This window comes from Carettochelys insculpta, chromosome 1, assembly GCF_033958435.1.
Source record: "Carettochelys insculpta isolate YL-2023 chromosome 1, ASM3395843v1, whole genome shotgun sequence".
Lineage (NCBI taxonomy): Eukaryota > Metazoa > Chordata > Testudines > Carettochelyidae > Carettochelys > Carettochelys insculpta.
The window spans coordinates 121,009,582-121,027,525 of record NC_134137.1 but is presented as its reverse complement, the minus strand read 5'-3'; the positions used below and the strand labels follow the sequence as shown (position 1 = coordinate 121,027,525).

Below are 17,944 nucleotides of genomic sequence, written 5' to 3'. Positions count from 1 at the left end.
ACTCTTTCCCAGTTACTACAATGATCAACCACAAATGTGCAAAATATGACCATGCTTTTACAAAATTTCATCAGCTCTAATAGCCCTAACATAAAATAGAGGGAAAAATCATTACTAAAAGGTTTTCATTTTCAAACCATTAATTTCATTTCTAAATATTCTATTACCCTATTAAACAAAAACTCTTAACGTTATTTTTTAAAGGGGTAGTGCAAAACATTTTTCTGTTTAGGACAGACATTTTTACCTTAAAATGATCTAATTATAGTAATTAATTGATTTGTGCAGATGAATTTTTTTACTTGTTAGCTACTAAATTTATTCCCAGGAAATGACCACAGAAAGTTTATTCTTTTAAATGTTTTTATTTCAGTTACAAATAATGATGTAAAGATAATGTCATTGTATTAGTCCACATATTTTGGTATGATAGAAGTACAATGCATTCTTTTAAAATTTTACTTCTGGAATTGATTTTAATTCCATTTTTAAATATATTCATTATAGATTATTACCCTAAAATTAATCCTTCTAACAATTATGTCCTTTTACATCTGAATTAACTTGTCTAGAAAGAATACTTCTAACATACAAATGATGATTGGCAATGCAAAATGTATGCATACTAATTAAAATTATACTATGAGCAAGAGCTAATAGTTCACAAAGTACACAATAGTACACAAATAGTACCCATTCATGTCCCACTTCAGCAGTGTACATAAGCATGTGCTTAATTTTAAATAAGTGAATGATCCATTCTATTGAAGTCAGTGAAACTAAAGTCAATGTTATACCACCTTCTGAATGAGAAGAAGAGTAATGGTATTCATATTCTTTGTGATTATTTAAAAGTCCATTTAAGAATCAAAGTTGTCATAATGAATTAAGTGGTTTGAAAGTCACTGCTAACAGAGTAGAAAATTATGGCCCGTTATTGAAATTGAGTCTATGTGCCTGTGCAGAAAGCTATTAAAATTCAGTGAATTCAATGTTGGCACAGTAGTCTGCTGTTGTGCATAAATTGAAAAATTAGCACCTGCATCTGTATCACAAATGTAATAGAACTAGATCTAAATATTATGTACCATAGTTTTTCCTGTACCCCTAATGCAACAGGATTTGAAGTTTTCCCATAAATTGTAATTGCTTGTACACTGTGCCATAATAACATACTGGTGATAGTAGATAATCTAAAATACATCTCTCTACTCACAATGATTCCTGGGTAATAGCCTCCAACAGTAACATTTTCTGTTCTCGTGGTAGCTGCAAGTCCGATGGTCAGTATGAACACAGACACTACCAGCAGAGAAACCGTGAACCAAAGAGAAGTCTTCTTCCGTTTTGCAAACTGCCCTGTTGGGGAAAACAAATATAAAGTAGCTTTTCATTGAAATGTTGGCAGTACAAGTATGAAATAAATGTCCATTTTAACTTTGTAATTTTAACCCTTTCCCCAACCAAGGGATAATATTTTGCAGGAAAGAGACAATTTTATAAAGATTAGCTGGAGCCTAGTAAACTTCAATACATTGTACATAGTGGGTCCATTCCACGAAAGCTCATCACCTAACAAATCATTTTGTTAGTCTTTAAAGTGCTACATGACTACTCTGTTGTTTTGTATTGTACACGAGTACAAGATGGAGTTTTATTAAGCCAAACTGAAAATATTATTGGCATTTATCGGGATAAATCTTGTAATGAAGTAGCTGTTCACACCTCTAGGACAAATCCTGCAGACCTTGAACAATGCTTTTCTAGGCAAAATTCCCATTTGGCTCTATGTGGACAACACATAAAGAAGATTAGCAGAAGCTTAGTTCGGTCATCATGAAAATAAGTTTGCTCTTTATCGTCACCAGGTAAGCAAACTAATCTGTGTCTTCTGAAGTAAAGCTCTACAGCAGCTAATGAGGTGGTAATATTTCATATTTAACAGCTGTTCTGTAAAATTCATTTAATCTCATCTTGGTTTTGAGTCAGGTACCCACAGGAGTGAAAGATTACAGATAATCCTACTGCAGTCATACTGCTCAAAGGCATTTAATCTTATTACTGTTTCCTTGTTTTAAATTTGAAGCAAAGTATATATTCAAGTTGCTACTATAGATTTCTAAAATAATTATAGCGCTCCTGCCCATAACTCACCAAATATCTGTAAAGACACATTTTAAAAAATACAATAAATCACTATTGCTGTCCAAAAATTGCTATCTATTCTAATTGCTATCTAATTGCTATTGCTATCTAAAAATGTGGCCTCCTAACATTCAAAATAAACTAAAGTGAAGGAGTCTCCTGTGGATAAATGTGGGATAGATGGGAGGGAAAGAGAGGGTAGAGAAATTAGAGGAGGAAACAGCAAACAGGGAGCTAATCATTGAACAGAATCAACACAATGTGACTCATGGGACCAAATAAAACATAAGAACATAGTTCAGTTTTTGAATTGCAAATCCCACACCACAGAATAGATTAAGTTTGCAAACCAATTCATTTTTTTATGAATACATATATAAAAATTGTGATATGTTGACATTCCTCAAACAGAACTTTAATAGTATGAAGTGTGCTCCGCTTTACTGAAGAAAAGAACAATCAGAAATTAATTCAGGTGACTCCAGCCATTGCCTCCCCAACGTGCGCCCTGGATGTTTCAGCTTTTGATAAACACCGTTTAATCTGTGGTGGTCCACTGACGTGATGGAAGGAGAGGAGTGTGGAATGGTCCATTCATGAAAAGACAAGGGGTTGTCTTCCTTCTTGGCTTTGAGCTCTTTGATTTCACATTTTCAATTTTTTTTCTTTGAAGCCATAAGAATCAGAAACTTGTTTGAAAACAAAAGCTGAAGGTTTGACGCAATCCCACGACTCCAGGAGCTGGGGCTTTAAGAAAAAAATATCTAACACACACACACACACACATCTCGTAGAACTGGAAGGGAACTCAGAAGGTCATCAAGTCCAGTCCCCTGCCCTCTTAACAGGACCAAGCACCATCCGTTTTTTTGTTTGTTTTTTTTCTATTTGCCCTAGATCCCTAAATGGCCCCTAATATTGTGGAGGAGGCAGCATTGCAGACTTAATTTATGCTTATGGCTAGTCCTGTCAACCTACAGCCACACAGCCAAGTTAATTCAAGATAACAGCTGTTTTGCAGAAATAACTTTGCTAGCGTCTACACTATGCACACACTATTTTGAAATAAATTTGAAATAGTGGGTGTGTTGTTTTGAAATCTGTAAACCTCATTGCAGCAGGAATACTGCCGATTTTGAAATGACTATTTTGAAATAGGAACAACAAAAAGTCTTGTGGCACCTTATAGACTAACAGATATTTTGGAGCATAAGTTTTCATGGGCAAAGACCTGCTTCATCAGATGCATGAGTGGGGGGAGGTTGGTTTCAGAGGGGTATTTAAAGAGTGGGGTCCCAGTACAGGGGGAGGGCCACAGCTGACAAGGTCTATTCAGCAAGGTGGAAATGGCCCTGTATCAACAGTAGTTACCACAAGAGTGAAAAACAAGTCAGATCAGACTTTTTTCCTTCTTTCCTCTTTTTTTCCTCTTTTGATAAGTACTGTTGATACCCTGCCTTAGAGTGCTCTTCAAGCTACTGGGGGGAGGAGGAAAACAACCCATCACTTCAGGGAACGCACAAACCAGACTATCCAATCTGACACCCAAATGTACATCATAATTCCCAAGGATTCTGATCCAGACAGACTACAACAGCATTGCCAGCACCAGTTCCCCATATTCATTTATGCAACCTATTGCATAACCGGAACCATAAAACTCGGCGAACTTGATACAGCCTTACAGATACAGGAAACAGATATATACATGAACAAACACATCTCTGTAGTTGACCAAACTCCTGCATTACTAGCAGCATGAAAATATCACAACAAGGCTGTGTCTACACGTGCCCCAAACTTCGAAATGGCCATGCAAATGGCCATTTCGAAGTTTACTAATGAAGCGCTGAAATGCATATTCAGCGCTTCATTAGCATGCGGGCGGCAGCGGCGCTTCGAAATTGACGAGCCTTGCCGCCGCGCGGCGCGTCCAGACGGGGCTCCTTTTCGAAAGGATGCCACCTTCTTCGAAGTCCCCTTATTCCCATGAGCTCATGGGAATAAGGGGACTTCGAAGTAGGCGGGGCCCTTTTGAAAAGGAGCCCCATCGGGACGCGCCGCGCGGCGGCAAGGCTCGTCAATTTCGAAGCGCCGCTGCCGCCCGCATGCTAATGAAGCGCTGAATATGCATTTCAGCGCTTCATTAGTAAACTTCGAAATGGCCATTTGCATGGCCATTTCGAAGTTTGGGGCACGTGTAGACGTAGCCCAATTGGCCCACATCTTTATTCTGCTTAAGGCCAGTTGCGAAGTCTCCTGGAGAAAGAGAATTCTCAATCAACATAAAGAGGACCAAGCTCTGTACCAATCACCTATTATCCCCAGAACAGGATGCATGTTATGATGGAAAGAGGCACGACAGGGCCAAAAGAGAGCAGAGCTCCTACAGCAATTCTCATTCCACATGTGACCATTTTCCCCTCCTTAAGCCATTCCCCCACCTCCAAATAACCCACCTGACTTCTCTCCAGTACTGAGAAGAGGGAAACCCAAGGAGGGGAACTTTTATTCCCCACCTCCCCCAAGCCAACACATCACAGAAAATACAAAGAACAAAGAGAAAAGAAAGCTCCCACTAACAACCTCCCTCTCCAGAGGACACAAAAAAATCCTCAAACAAACTGACTAGATAAGTAAGAAAACAGGGAAAAAACTGAAGACGGAGATGCAAACACATTTTTTATAAAATTTGTGTACATAGTTCAGAACTTGACAAAGCTATTTACACCAGGAGATGTGAATGCCTAATGCAGGGGTCAGCAACCTTTCGTAGGCAGAGAGCTGAAATTTGACCTTTTGACCCCTGTACAGTCAAATTCACAGGTACTCCTACTTTTTTTTTTAAATTTTTTTAAAAAATTTTTAAATTCACTGGTACTCCTACTTACAAGAGCTTCAGTGATAAATAAATTAAGATGCAGAACTCTACCATGGTTGGGAGAATTAGCTGGTCTTTTGTTAATCCACAGATGGCATGGCTTTGAGCAAGCTCCTGGATGTATGGGGAGGAGGGACGGGGCTGAGCTCCCACCACACTTGCCACTTTTGGCACCCATGCCGGGGTTGCTGGTCTAATGTATATCAATCACATAAGAATACTGGGTGCATCTATACCAGGAACTAACTTGGAAGTTAAATTCAAAGTTAGGCACTACTTCGAAGCAGCCAGCAAAGAGTCTACACACATTTACCTTTACTTCGAAGTTAACTTTGAAGTAGGGAGCTCAACCTGGAAGTCTTACTCTATTCCCAGGAATGGAGTAGTGCCCTACTTCAAAGTTTAAATTCGAAGTAGGATGTGTGTAGACGCTCAACTTCGAAGTAAGCAACTTCAAAGTTACTTTTGTAGTATAGACACATGAGTAAAAGGATAAAATTAGGATAAGCACATAATGACAAAAACCGCCTCATTTTAAAAGTCTGTTACCTTTATAGGTATCTCTCTAGCACAGGACAGTTAATGAATGTTATTTTTCAAGAACAACATTTCATTTAAAAGAAGAAAGAGAATTGATGCACAAGACCCATATGACAAGCACTGACAAGTTGTCTGAATTTTGAATGCTCACCCCACAAAGGCCAGCAAAACCACACCGGAAAATAAAATGAAGTCTCAAATATTTGGTCTCTCCAGAATCAGAACTTTTCCAAAAAGTACTAATATAGAAATATTTTACGTTCACAATGTACCCTAGTATGTATTCTACCACACAATTTGGCTTATAGTTCATATGCTGTCTCAGAATTCTCTCTGTGTGTACAGTTCTCAATAGTCAAAAATTCATTGTAGAACTTACTGTAAAATGTCTGTATAACTTTACATCAGTGGGACTTGGATGCATACATTTAAGGTAACATATATGGCTTTGCCTTTAACAAAATACAGGTTGAAGCTCTTTAGACCAACAACCTTGCAACCTGACTGGTGCCAAATGAGAGAAATTACCGGACCACGGGAGGTTAATATTGTTGAGAAGCATTACCAGCACTTAAACTGCATACTGGGCTCTGAGAAGATATTTAGGGTTAAATTAGAGCTAAATAACAGCACAGAACACTGAGAGCCAGGACTCGTGACTGCAAACAAACTTTATGGAACTACAGGAAATTTTCCCACACCATGATAAGCTGGCATTCTGTCTAACTAAAATCACACCAAATTACAGATGTTTCTAGATGAGAGAGTGCCCAATTAGAGAGATTCAACCTGTACATGAAGATCTTTTTACAATCTGAACAGTACGAAGTACCTTAAAGCATTCTGCAAGCCAAGTTTTGGTAAATATTTTAGGGAAACCCCCCCCCCACACACACTATCCACTCACGTATGAGACTCAGCATTTCAAACACTTGAATGGCCTGGACTGTACCGTATGTTGCAGCCGTGGTGTTCACTGAGATAATTCAATATTGTCTTAACAGAATTTTAATATTTCAGTTGTGCATAATGGTTTTTCATCCTGAATTACATGCATAGCATATTAAATAGTCACAGGGGGTTGCCATGTTAGTCTGTAGCTTCGCAAAAACAAGCAGTTCCACAGCACCTTAAAAACAACTAAAAGCATGCTGTGTGTATGGTGTAGAGCCTCAACTAGGTACTTTGCCTGATAAATGTTTATTAGGCTTATCTGTAAAACAGTTTGAGATTTTCAAATGAATAGTTCTATATAAGTGCAAAGCATTATTATTTCCCTTCTGCTAGCTGTTTCATTGACTGCAGCAGTGCTGCAATCTCCATAGTTTTACATAGTTCTCGTTTCTTTTTAAAGGGCAGCTGCAATATGTTTGGGATTTGCTTTTAAAGTAGTTGCCCATCGTGAGGCAGGAAGCGTTCATTTATAGTTACCTGAAGCCAAAAGCAATTCAAAATTGCTTAGTCATAAGTATTGCTGTGATGCTTGGGGTGAAGATTTTAGGGTCAGCTATACCATATGCCTTAGTCAGTCTTCACTAGCAATGATGACAAGTATCAGAGAGGTAGCCATGTTAGTCTGTATCTTCAAACACAACAAAAAGTCCTGTGACACCTTCTAGACTAACAGATATTTTGGAGCATAAGCTTTTGCGGGCAAAGACCCGCTTCGTCAGATGCATTACCAGACCACATAGCGGGTCTTTGCCAACAAAAGCTAATGTTCCAAAATATCTGTTAGTGTATAAGGTGCCACAGGACTTCTTGTTATTTTTCACTAGCAATGGCTCTTACACAGCATGCCAGCCATGAATTAAAGTAGTCCTTCCAAGAAATAAGTACAGAAGGAGGTAGTACTACCGCCAGTCCTTTCTAGGAGCGAATTCCTCCGCAAAGTAACTGGCTTCTGCAACCCATTCACTATCCAACCTGTTACTACTGTAGTCACTCTCAGCAGCAGTTATTTAGACCCTGTTAACTGATGCATAGGGAACCAAAACAGAATCATAAAATATTAAATTGACGCTCACTGGATTTCCCCATTTTCTATCAGTATCCCAGCATTTCAGAAATCAAGCAAGTCTTCTCAGCGGAATATTTTTTTACCAAAACCCCTGGTCTAATCAAGAATCCAGTGAGGACTGCCACAAATTATTACTGGCATTACATCGTGTTGGGAATTTTCCTCAACAATTTTGGCTGGCAGTATGATAACAAAGCATAGATAACCATAGTGATGGGTGCTATTTAAAAATCCAAGAGCTAAATTAGATCACAGGTGGCTTCTGGTGGACCTCTAAAAATACAACACCACGCCCAATGCCCCTGCCAAAATTTTAATTGCTAAATGGAGTCCCCCCACATACGCCCTCCGTGCTTCTCTGGGTGGCACTCCTTGCACCCTGCAGGCACCAACACGCATGGATTAATTAGATTGACAATGCTATCTTTTACACCGCTGAGCTGTACTCCTCCAGGTCTAGCCTTATACAGGTCAAGAAAAGTAAAAATTCACTAGCACTCCCTGACTAGCCTCAGAAATATTTCTCAGGCAAAGTAGCTATTTGAGGCCCTGAGCCACACTACTATCACCTCCGTGGCAGGTGAAAGAAAACCATCAGGACACAGAGATAAGAAAACATAAACCTTTTCTCTTAGGAGCTCAGAGACAGGAGGAGAAAGGCATGGGGAGCTTACATTCACATACAGCAATTCCATTTGGCAAGAAAAATACAGATGATCCTGAGCATCAATGGATGGTACACAGAGACGGTCAAACCTTTCTCAGCCACCTCAAGGGGAAACAGAGTGAGGAGAACCATTATCCATCCACCAGGAATTGAGAAAAATATACTGAAGGCCTCCTTTACACAACAACCAGCAGATTTCTATTTGAGATGTACTGTTTGGTGGGAATGCCTTAGTTCAGTTTTTGCCAGAGTGAAACAATTCAACCCTAGAGCTGGAAGAATGAGTTTGGGACAGAGGAAAGTATAAGTTTAAGATGGAGAGGGAGGCATAAGAAAAGAAAGAGACACATGAGGCATGACTTGTCAGCTCTAGAAAAAGCACTTACCAACAGTCCAACCCCAAAAGGTCTACCACCACTTGTTAATGCAAGTACTTGTGTTAAAAAAATTAGCATCTCCCCATTTAGTCCCTTTGCCCTAGTCAAGATGATAAAGATGTGGAGAGACTTGTCTTTAGTTAACATTGGACACAAAATATATTAACATCCCTGATCTATTGCAGAAATACTATAAGGGGCAAAAGTTACATTTTCAGTGCTTTCCATTTCCCAGCATTACAAAGATTCATGTAATACAAGATAACCCTGTGTAACATAATATATAATACCAAAGAACTAATACATACTCTATATTTCATATTTTGCAGATGTAAGGCTAATATTTAAGGGATGAGATTTGCATGTGTTTTGAGCTAAATTAATGTCTCATTACTCCTGTTCACTTCAATGCCATATTTTTTCTTGGCTATATTTTTTGTTATGTATTTTTTAAAAATGTGCAATGCTAGTGACATTGAACTAATTGTACATTGCCTCCTAAAACTAAATGCAATGGGCCGAGCTGTTTAAAAGAGATCTCAGATCTGCTTTTGGTGAGGAATTCTTCTTTTCTGGTAATATGCTTCATTTTATCAATTGTGCTAAAATTAATCCATATACAGCTGCATTAGTTTCAAGACACTAGATAGCAGTTTTATCAGTGCTAACTCTTATCTCTATTATGTATTTGTGTTGTAGAGCCCATAACTATATTCTATAGACAAGGCCTTAAGAAAATGATCCTGAGTTTTTGAGCAGATCTTAAAAATAACTACCTTGGTACTGTAAACAGTTTAGATATATCAAGTGATAATGTACAGTATCACTATGACTTCATTGCTTAGGCAACAATTGTTTTGCCAATAAATTATTAAATGACTAGTTAATCAATAGTTAAAATGACAGCTTAACTGAACAGTTAAGTCATACAAAAAATAGTCTACATAAATCTTTGCTATTACCATTTATTCCCTGTTTCCTTCAAAACTGCCATGTAACAAAAATATAAAAGGGTTAATACATGCTTTTTGATAGGTGTAATGGGTAAAGGCCAGGTCTCCATATACAGTACCAGACTGAACACTGTACATAAGAACTAGCACTAATATTGTATTATCTTCACTTTAAAGAAGTTTGGAGAAATAATCAAATATTTAACCTCTCTTTTACATCTCATTTGTATTTCCAGACACAAACTGTACATTCAGGAACAGAAAACAAACCTTTTCAGAAGCCCGCTAGTTTAGCAACGAAGCACTTAACTACCACTGTAATGTAAAAATATAAAAAAATTAAACTGAATGTCATCCAGATAATACAACAGTGACATTCAAAAGTTTGAATGGAATTGCATCTACTGCCGAATACCATATACTCCCATCATAGTCCTTAGCCTTCTATAAATGGAAAAGTACAAAGCTAACTCTGTATCTTGATCTACTGACACTCCAAACTGCTCAAGCATAAAAAGTGCTAATTTTCAGCACAGAGGAAATGGATATTTTACCATATTTGTTATACACATACATACGTACACAAAGTCCATTCCTATGTCACATTATCCTAACAGTGATTCTATGAAAACAATACAATGGCTAAATGGAAAATATAAATGAAAATGTATTTAAATGCTCCAGTGAGGATGATATGGAAAAGCAGAACAACATTTGATTTGTAGAGAGTGGGGACTACCACCCATGGATACCCCCAGTATTGTACCATACCATATAGATTAGAGTCCTGTTTTAACGGGAACTTTAAGAATACTAACTAAACTTTAAAAAGACAAGCTCTACATTTCAAACTGAATTACCATCTCTGCACTCTTCCCTTTACTGCTTTTTCCTTTGTTAACCACCCTGCAATATGTTTCTAGACTGCTTTTTAAGATGATCTATCGGGATTCATCTGAGCAGGAAATTTCCTTCATTGCAAATCCAAGCATTTATAAAGAACTGGCAAATCTGTAGTACTGCATCTGAGAGATATTACCAGAGAAATAGGTCTTCCAATGTGACAAAATTAAGATTTGCAATATTGGGTAAGGACTGGAGGAAAACCATACTTTCATGCTATACTCCCAATGTTGCCATCATAAATGTTAAATCCAGAACCTAATAATTTTCACCAAGTTTACTGATTTCAAATAACAAGCAGTCCTGTAGCACCTTAGAGACTAACCAATTTAGTAGGTCATGAGATTTCCTGAGTAGGACCCACTTCTTCAGACCCCCGAAAGCTCATGACCTAATATCGTATAGAAAGGATATGGACACATTGGAGAGGGTTCTGTGGAGAGCAACGAAAATGATTAAGTGGCTGGAGCACATGACCTGTGAGGAGAAGCTGAGAGATTTGGGCTTATTCAGTTTGCGGAAGAGAAGACTGAGGGGTGATTTGATAGCAGTCTTCAACATTCTAAAAGGAGGCTCTAAAGAGGATGGAGAGAGACTGTTCTTGATGCTGACAGGTAGAACAAAGAGCAAGGGTCTGAAGTTGCAGAAGGAGAGTTGTAGGCTGGATATTAGGAAAAGCTATTTCACCAGGAGGGTAGTGAAGCACTGGAATGGGGTTCAGCAGAGAGAGGTGGTGGAATCTCCATATCTAGAGGTTTTTCAGTCCTGGTTCGACATAGTCCTGGCTGGGATGATTTTGATTCTGCTTTAGGCAGGGGGCTGGACTAGATGACCTCCTAAAGTCCCTTCCAGCCAGGATTCTATGATAATTGGTTAGCCTCTAAGGTGCTACAGGACTGCCTGTTATTTGTGAAGCTGCAGACTAGCACGGCTGCCCCTCTGAGACCATTTATTGCTTTCAGTGTATCGTTGGTGAGTTCTAGCATCCATGTCCATGGCTGGTTAAACAACAAATAAACATAAGAGTAAGTGTAACCACCTAGAACAGCGTTTCTTAAACCATGTTCTGTGGAACACTAGCGTTCCATGAACAACTCACAGGTGTGCCGCGAGCGTCCCACACTTTTTTGCTATCATACACTGATGGGATGTATTTTCCGTCATTAAAACCAGATACAACGTTACTTCTTCATTGCTATGATACCTGATTAAATTACTTCCTTTTGATTTTGCTGCCTCTGTTGCTACTTTGTCCTCTTTCTTTTAGTTCCGACCACGCTTTTTGAAGACAATTTTCATGGGCATAAAAAACAGTCTTGGTGGGTGCCCCGGGGTCTCAAGAAGTTTCAGGAGCACTGACCTAGGTTCCATTTCAAAACTATCTGGAGACAAACTGAGACAAAACTGAACACTTGGTGGTAAGTGCTGTTGCTGGGAGCAGCCCGAGTCTCCCCCAGCAGCTCCTTTCCCAGCTGCGGGGCCGGGTGGGGAAGGAGGCGGCAGGAAAGCGCCTTCCGGGTTGATGTCCCCGCAAGAGAGGCGTGTGCGCTCTAGCCCGCTCGGGGCAGAGAAGTTACCGCTCGCCCGCCCGCTGGAGGAGGGAGGACCAGCCCCGGGAAGCAGCGCTGGGGTAGGCAGTGCAGCCCACCACCACGACCCTAGGGGGCTCCCGCGGCTTTCCAGCCCCGGGCGAGCCCGGCAGCTCCCCAGCACTTCCCCGCATCTCGCAGCCGGAGCCCGAGGCCCGCAGCTGCCCGACCCCAGCCCGGCCGGCGGCGATCGGGGGTCGCCCTGCGTGGGGACTCACCTGCGGGATCCAACGCGGCTCCGGGAGCCGGCAGCGGCGGGGCTGCAGGAGGCGGCTGCATCCTCTTTGCTCCCGGCTGCTTCCCGCCCCCGCCCCGCCGCAGCCAGCCAGCCAGCCAGCCCCCCAGCGCCGGACTGGCGGGCGGCGGGAGGCGCAGCCGGAGCCGGAGCAGGGGGTGGAGCGAGATGCGCTGACCGAGGGCGCCCCAGTGCTGCGGGTCCAGGGGGGGTGCAATAAGAGGCACCACGGCCCCGCCCCCGCCCGCTCGGCCTCGTTTCACCCGCCCCCTCCAGAGACCCCCGGCAGCGGTCGGGCTGAGGGGGGCTGGGAGAAAGGAGCTGAACCCCCGGAGGGGTTACCCCAACTTTGCAGCCCTGCTCCCAAGAGGCTCTCCCGCCTCAAATCCACACATAGCCCCCCTGCCCCAGCCGCCTTAAAGGGTCCTTTGGCCCACTTGGCTTTGCACCCCACCCCGGTTCACACATGCCACAATTAGGGTTCCCTGTGAAACCCTCATTCACCAGTCCCCCATTGCACCCCATCAGCGTCTTTAATTACGTGCTCCCTGCCCCCAGCTAATTTGGGGTGCTGGCTTTGGGCCGCCTAGCCTAGGAGCTGATTTTTCAGAGTACACAGCAGGTGCTGTGTTTAAAACCCAGCTCTCACTGACTTCCCTGCACATGGGAATGAATGCCCAGCAGTTCTGCACATCAGAGCCCAGGGTGTGGGGTCAAGCACTCTGAAAAAGGAGGCGCACACAATTAATGGCCATCTGTGAAAAGTGTGGTTTCAATATCTTACCTAGGTCATACACACACTCCCCAAAAGGAGTCAGTGAAATTCGATATTCCAAGGCTGCCTGGCCTTTTTTCCCAAGGGTTTGGCCTTCAGTCCCATACCTCATTCATTGCGCTCCTTCCAACTTCTCCACCAAATGAGGCAGGGTTCTTAAAGACACCAGCTTCATTCAGTATGCAGTCCAGATTCATCCCCAGAGCTGATTCATCCTGTGTACTGAATGTGGCACAAATCCGGTGGGATACATAGCATGAGATCATGTAACTAAAGACTGCATCCTAATAAATAAGCACAAAGGAAGTCAATTAAGGTTGTATGCATAGAAGACTACATAATCTAGATACAAAACATTTCTCCTGTGGGCCCCTCCCTTCTTTTTTTAAATCAATTGGAAAGAAAACAGCATCATCCAAAAACAACAATAAAAATAAGCAGAATATAGTAAAAAACAGTGACAGAAATATGTATGATGGATGTCAAGATAAATTACCTGAATGACCTCGACAAATGAAACAATTATTCAGTATTTTACTATCAACAACTATTATCTCTGGACCTCTGTGGCTTCTGCGCACATTTGCTTCATGTTCTCAAAACAGATCTTTCGACCTTGCCCTTTTTAGCTGCTGAGGTGCCAACTACAGCCTATGTTTACCGCTCTTGGGCTGTGGCCATGGTTACCCTCCCTTTCAGAAGGGACATGTTGTTAGCCGACACTAAAGGGGTGGCTGATCAGAGTAGTATGTTGTCTATTCTTCTGTGCTTCCCATGATTTCAACGACTCAGCGCATCTGTGCTTTGAAGTAGTTACACGGAGAGGAGAAGTAGGGGGGGTTTGTCTGGCTACATTGCACCCCCGATATGCCACATCGTTCCAGGATGCAAGGTGGTGGTGACGCCAGCACCTCTTGCCCTCCTTGGAGGAAACTAAAATTGCCCTACGGGGATGGCCTGATCAAATGTTCTGTGATTGGGGGACTGGTTAGGATCACTGGGCAATGCCATATATCAAACTTCTGCAGGTGAGATTGCTAGGGCAATTAAGTGTTTAACAATACAGAGAATAATACAGAAAGTGATAACAACTACAAGAATGGTTAATGCGCTAGCTATAATAGAATGTAGGAATGGGGTTAAAGAAAATCCCAGGTTCTGGGCTAGCCACTCTAACCACGAAGCTATCCCATCTTTGGTAACAGCATGTAGCACTCTAACTGCGTCCTTAATAGTGGATATATTTTGCTCAATTTGTCCAGACTGATTTACATGAAAACAACATGATTCATTAATAACAGCACATACTCCCCCTTGCTGAGCTAAAACTGCATCCAAAGCTACTCGATTTTTGTAAAGCAAAGCGTGCTACGGATTGGATTTGCTCATCAAGGGCTACATCTACACGTGAAGCCTACATCGAAGTAGCCTATTTCGATGTGGCGACATCGAAATAGGCTATTTCGATGAATAACATCTACATGTCCTCCAGGGCTGGCAACGTCGATGTTCAACATCGACGTTGCGCAGCACCACATCGAAATAGGCGCAGCGAGGGAACGTCTACACGCCACAGTAGCACACATCGAAATAAGGGTGCCAGGCACAGCTGCAGACAGGGTCACAGGGCGGACTCAACAGCCAGCCGCTCCCTTAAAGGGCCCCTCCCAGACACACTTGCACTAAACAGCACAAGATACACAGAGCCGACAACGAGTTGCAGACCCTGTGCATGCAGCATGAATCCCCCGCTGCAGCAGCAGCAGCCAGAAGCCCTGGGCTAAGGGCTGCTGCACACGGTGACCATAGAGCCCCGCACGGGCTGGAGAGACAGCGTCTCTCAACCCCCCAGCTGATGGCTGCCATGGAGGACCCCACAATTTCGACGTTGCGGGACACGGATCGTCTACACGGTCCCTACTTCGACGTTGAACGTCGAAGTAGGGCGCTATTCCAATCCCCTCATGAGGTTAGCGACTTCGACGTCTCGCCGCCTAACGTCGAAGTTAACTTCGAAATAGCGCCCGACACGTGTAGCCGCAACGGGCGCTATTTCGAAGTTAGAGCCGCTACTTCGAAGTAGCGTGCACGTGTAGACACAGCTAAGGAGGCCTAATGCCTGGGCAGTGTGATTTAGTGACTTTTCCTCCTCCTGTGAGACATTAACTAATGCCTGTTCAAGCTCTGCTACTCCAAACCAGGGTAGGAATGCATGGGCAAACTGATGAAAACCAGTAGGCCGTTTAACATGGGGGTTTTGAGCTCTGGCTTGCCTGGATGCTCAATGTAAGAAGCTTCCAAGGTTGGTTATACCTGGAGCTGTAATGTGTGGGTGTACCATAAGTCCCCCAGGGACGGCATGTCACAGTGAGCATCGCCCTTGCCAGTTTACTGGGAGGTACTTATAGGCTTTGCTCCCACAGATAAAAAATAGGCCAGGCTCCCAATCTAAAATAGGGGAGTAGGGTCCCTTAAACCACCCCTTTCCACCCATTCTTAAGGGGACAACAGGCTGTTCCTGGAGCCGGGGGCCTCGGGCTACCCTTGAACAGTACTGATAGTGATAGCCCACATAATGTTCCAGGAGAGGAATCCTATGCCCATGTGAAAAGAATGTTTTGTCTTAATGATTCGGCTAACATTCGGCTATCTTCACCTAACAAATGCAAATTAATTTAGTAACCTTCTTTTGAGGCTGGTGTCACTGAGACGTACCAGCACGACTGGTGTTAAGGAAGATCTATACGTGACCCAAGGAGTATAAAGTAGGGCCTAGTAGCAAACACGAACTGAGCTCCAATTGCCTGACCTGCTGGTCAGAACAGGCCTTTGTCTCCTGGGATAAGGGAATGCCCTCCTCGTACTCTTCCTCCCGAGGGATTGAGTGACAGACACTGGCTACGCTGGAGTCGGATGAGGCAAGGGTGAGAATTATACCTGCTATGTATTTTGGGCGCATTCAATAGGTTAAGTGTCGTTGTTGTTGTTGTAACTAAAGCTAAGCTGTAACTAAAGTAAAGTTTAATGATCTAAACGACCTGTTAGTTCACATCTCTTACATGCTAAACTTTTCACTCTTAACAAATCACAGTAACCATTACGCTAAACCTGACTCCTCCAGTGACTGCATCGAGCCATACACAACCAAAGAACCCTAGCTGGCTTCTGGCTAATGAACCCCTTAGGGTCAGTGGTGCTAGTGTGCTGGAAACTGGGCGTTGAGTTTGGCCGCCTGCCAAGGGGCAAACTCCTGGGGCATCCGTCAGCCACCCTGGCTGCCTGTTGCGAAGGGACAATCTGTCCTAGCAGTTAAAGACTCGGATGTAAAAGGGACTCCTGCTGGCACCAAGCACTACCCTGATCAGCCACCCCTTTAGTGTCAGCTAACACATGTTAATGAGGCAGTTTGAAAGAGCCTAATGAGGCGCTTTCAGGAAGAAGTGACTTTTGAACTCAGGGAGTCCTTTCGCAAGGCTCCCATTTATACGGGTGGCGTGTGTTACGAAAGCAGTACTTTCGAATCACATGCTGCTGATATTATACTAATGAGCTGCTACATATTCATGTCAGCACCTCATTAGCATCTTCTGAACTGCCTCTTTCACCTGCCCCTTCCGAAAGGGAGGGGTAGTATTGCCACAGCCTTGGAGTTCCTCATTTCCAGGGTGTAAATGCGTTACATCTCCCTGGCTTTGTTTACGTTTCTTTTGTTTCTTCTATAAGGTTACGTCTAGACTTACCAGAAGATGGACACAGTGGTGGTGAATCTTCTGGGGTTCACTTTATCACACCTAGTGAGGCCACACAAATAGAACCATCAGGGCTCAACCGTCAACAGAAAGGAGTATCAGCAGTTAACTGGAGATTTTTCTCCCATCAGCCTCCTGCTGTGGGGGTGGCACAAAAATCAATTTCTGATATGTTGACTCCAGCTACACAATTCGCAATTCATTGTGCTGTAGACCTGGCCTAAGATTTTCCCTGAGGGAGGGTTATGGCATAAACCCATGGTGTCAATGATATAGTGACAGAATACTGACTGCACGTTGATTAAACTAATGATGTTCCAATTGCGATGGGAGTAATTATTTGGAATTTATATGGTAGTATTTCTTCTGTTCCAGTTTCCTGGAACGTAAATTTTTTGCCACTGTTCAGAACTACTTTTCTTTGGCTCAAGAGGCTGGTTAGATGATAAAAGACAGAGATTTTTGTGGACCAGCCCAAAATTATACAAAGGATTTGCTCAGTTAACTAATGCACTATATTAGAGAGTTAATTATTTGTGATATAATCAATAACCCTATGAAAGCCAAGCTATTGTGAGAAATTAACTTGACTTTTCAGCAAACAGTCATCTAGAAAAAACATGAAGTTCATTGAATAAAAATATACGCTAAAGAATAAAGACAGAATTCAAGAAGAAACAACTGGCAAAGGCCAGATACATATGAAATATATGCGGCGGCAATCATGAGACAATGCAAATATGTCAAACATGAGGGCCATGTCTACACTACAGGGCACTTTCAACAGGCAAGCTTCCAGAAGGCACCTCTCAAAACACCTGGTTTTGAAAGAGCAGGGATGTACGCAAAAGCAGATTGATCAACCGAGCCACTGTTTCGAAAGGGAGAGGTGCTCTTTTGAAAGGGAGTGTCCACATGCCCCCAGAGCCCTTTCAAAAAAACAAGCCAGGAAACACCACAGATGGGGTCGTATGGTGGATGAGCCCTTCCAGGCCCTACACCCTGCACTCGGCCACTTCCTTAAAGGGCCCCTCCCAAACAGCCCCAGCCTGCACACGCTGAGAGCCACTGAGGCATACACAGCAGTACAGACCCCGTGCACGGAGATAC

General features: G+C 42.6%; 1 protein-coding gene across 1 annotated transcript in view; it reads right to left on the bottom strand.

Moving 5' to 3' along the window:
• TMEM255B (transmembrane protein 255B) overlaps positions 1–12,373 on the bottom strand; it is a 124,453-nt gene extending 112,080 nt beyond the window's left edge. Inside the window, exons 1-2 of the mRNA XM_074983209.1 lie at positions 12,294–12,373; positions 1,217–1,359 (exon numbers count right to left, since the gene is read on the bottom strand). Of these exons, the coding sequence (XP_074839310.1) occupies positions 1,217–1,359; positions 12,294–12,354 (204 nt within the window). The 5' untranslated portion in view covers positions 12,355–12,373. The remainder of the gene's footprint in view (positions 1–1,216; positions 1,360–12,293) is intronic.
• Between the last annotated feature and the right edge of the window lie 5,571 nt (positions 12,374–17,944).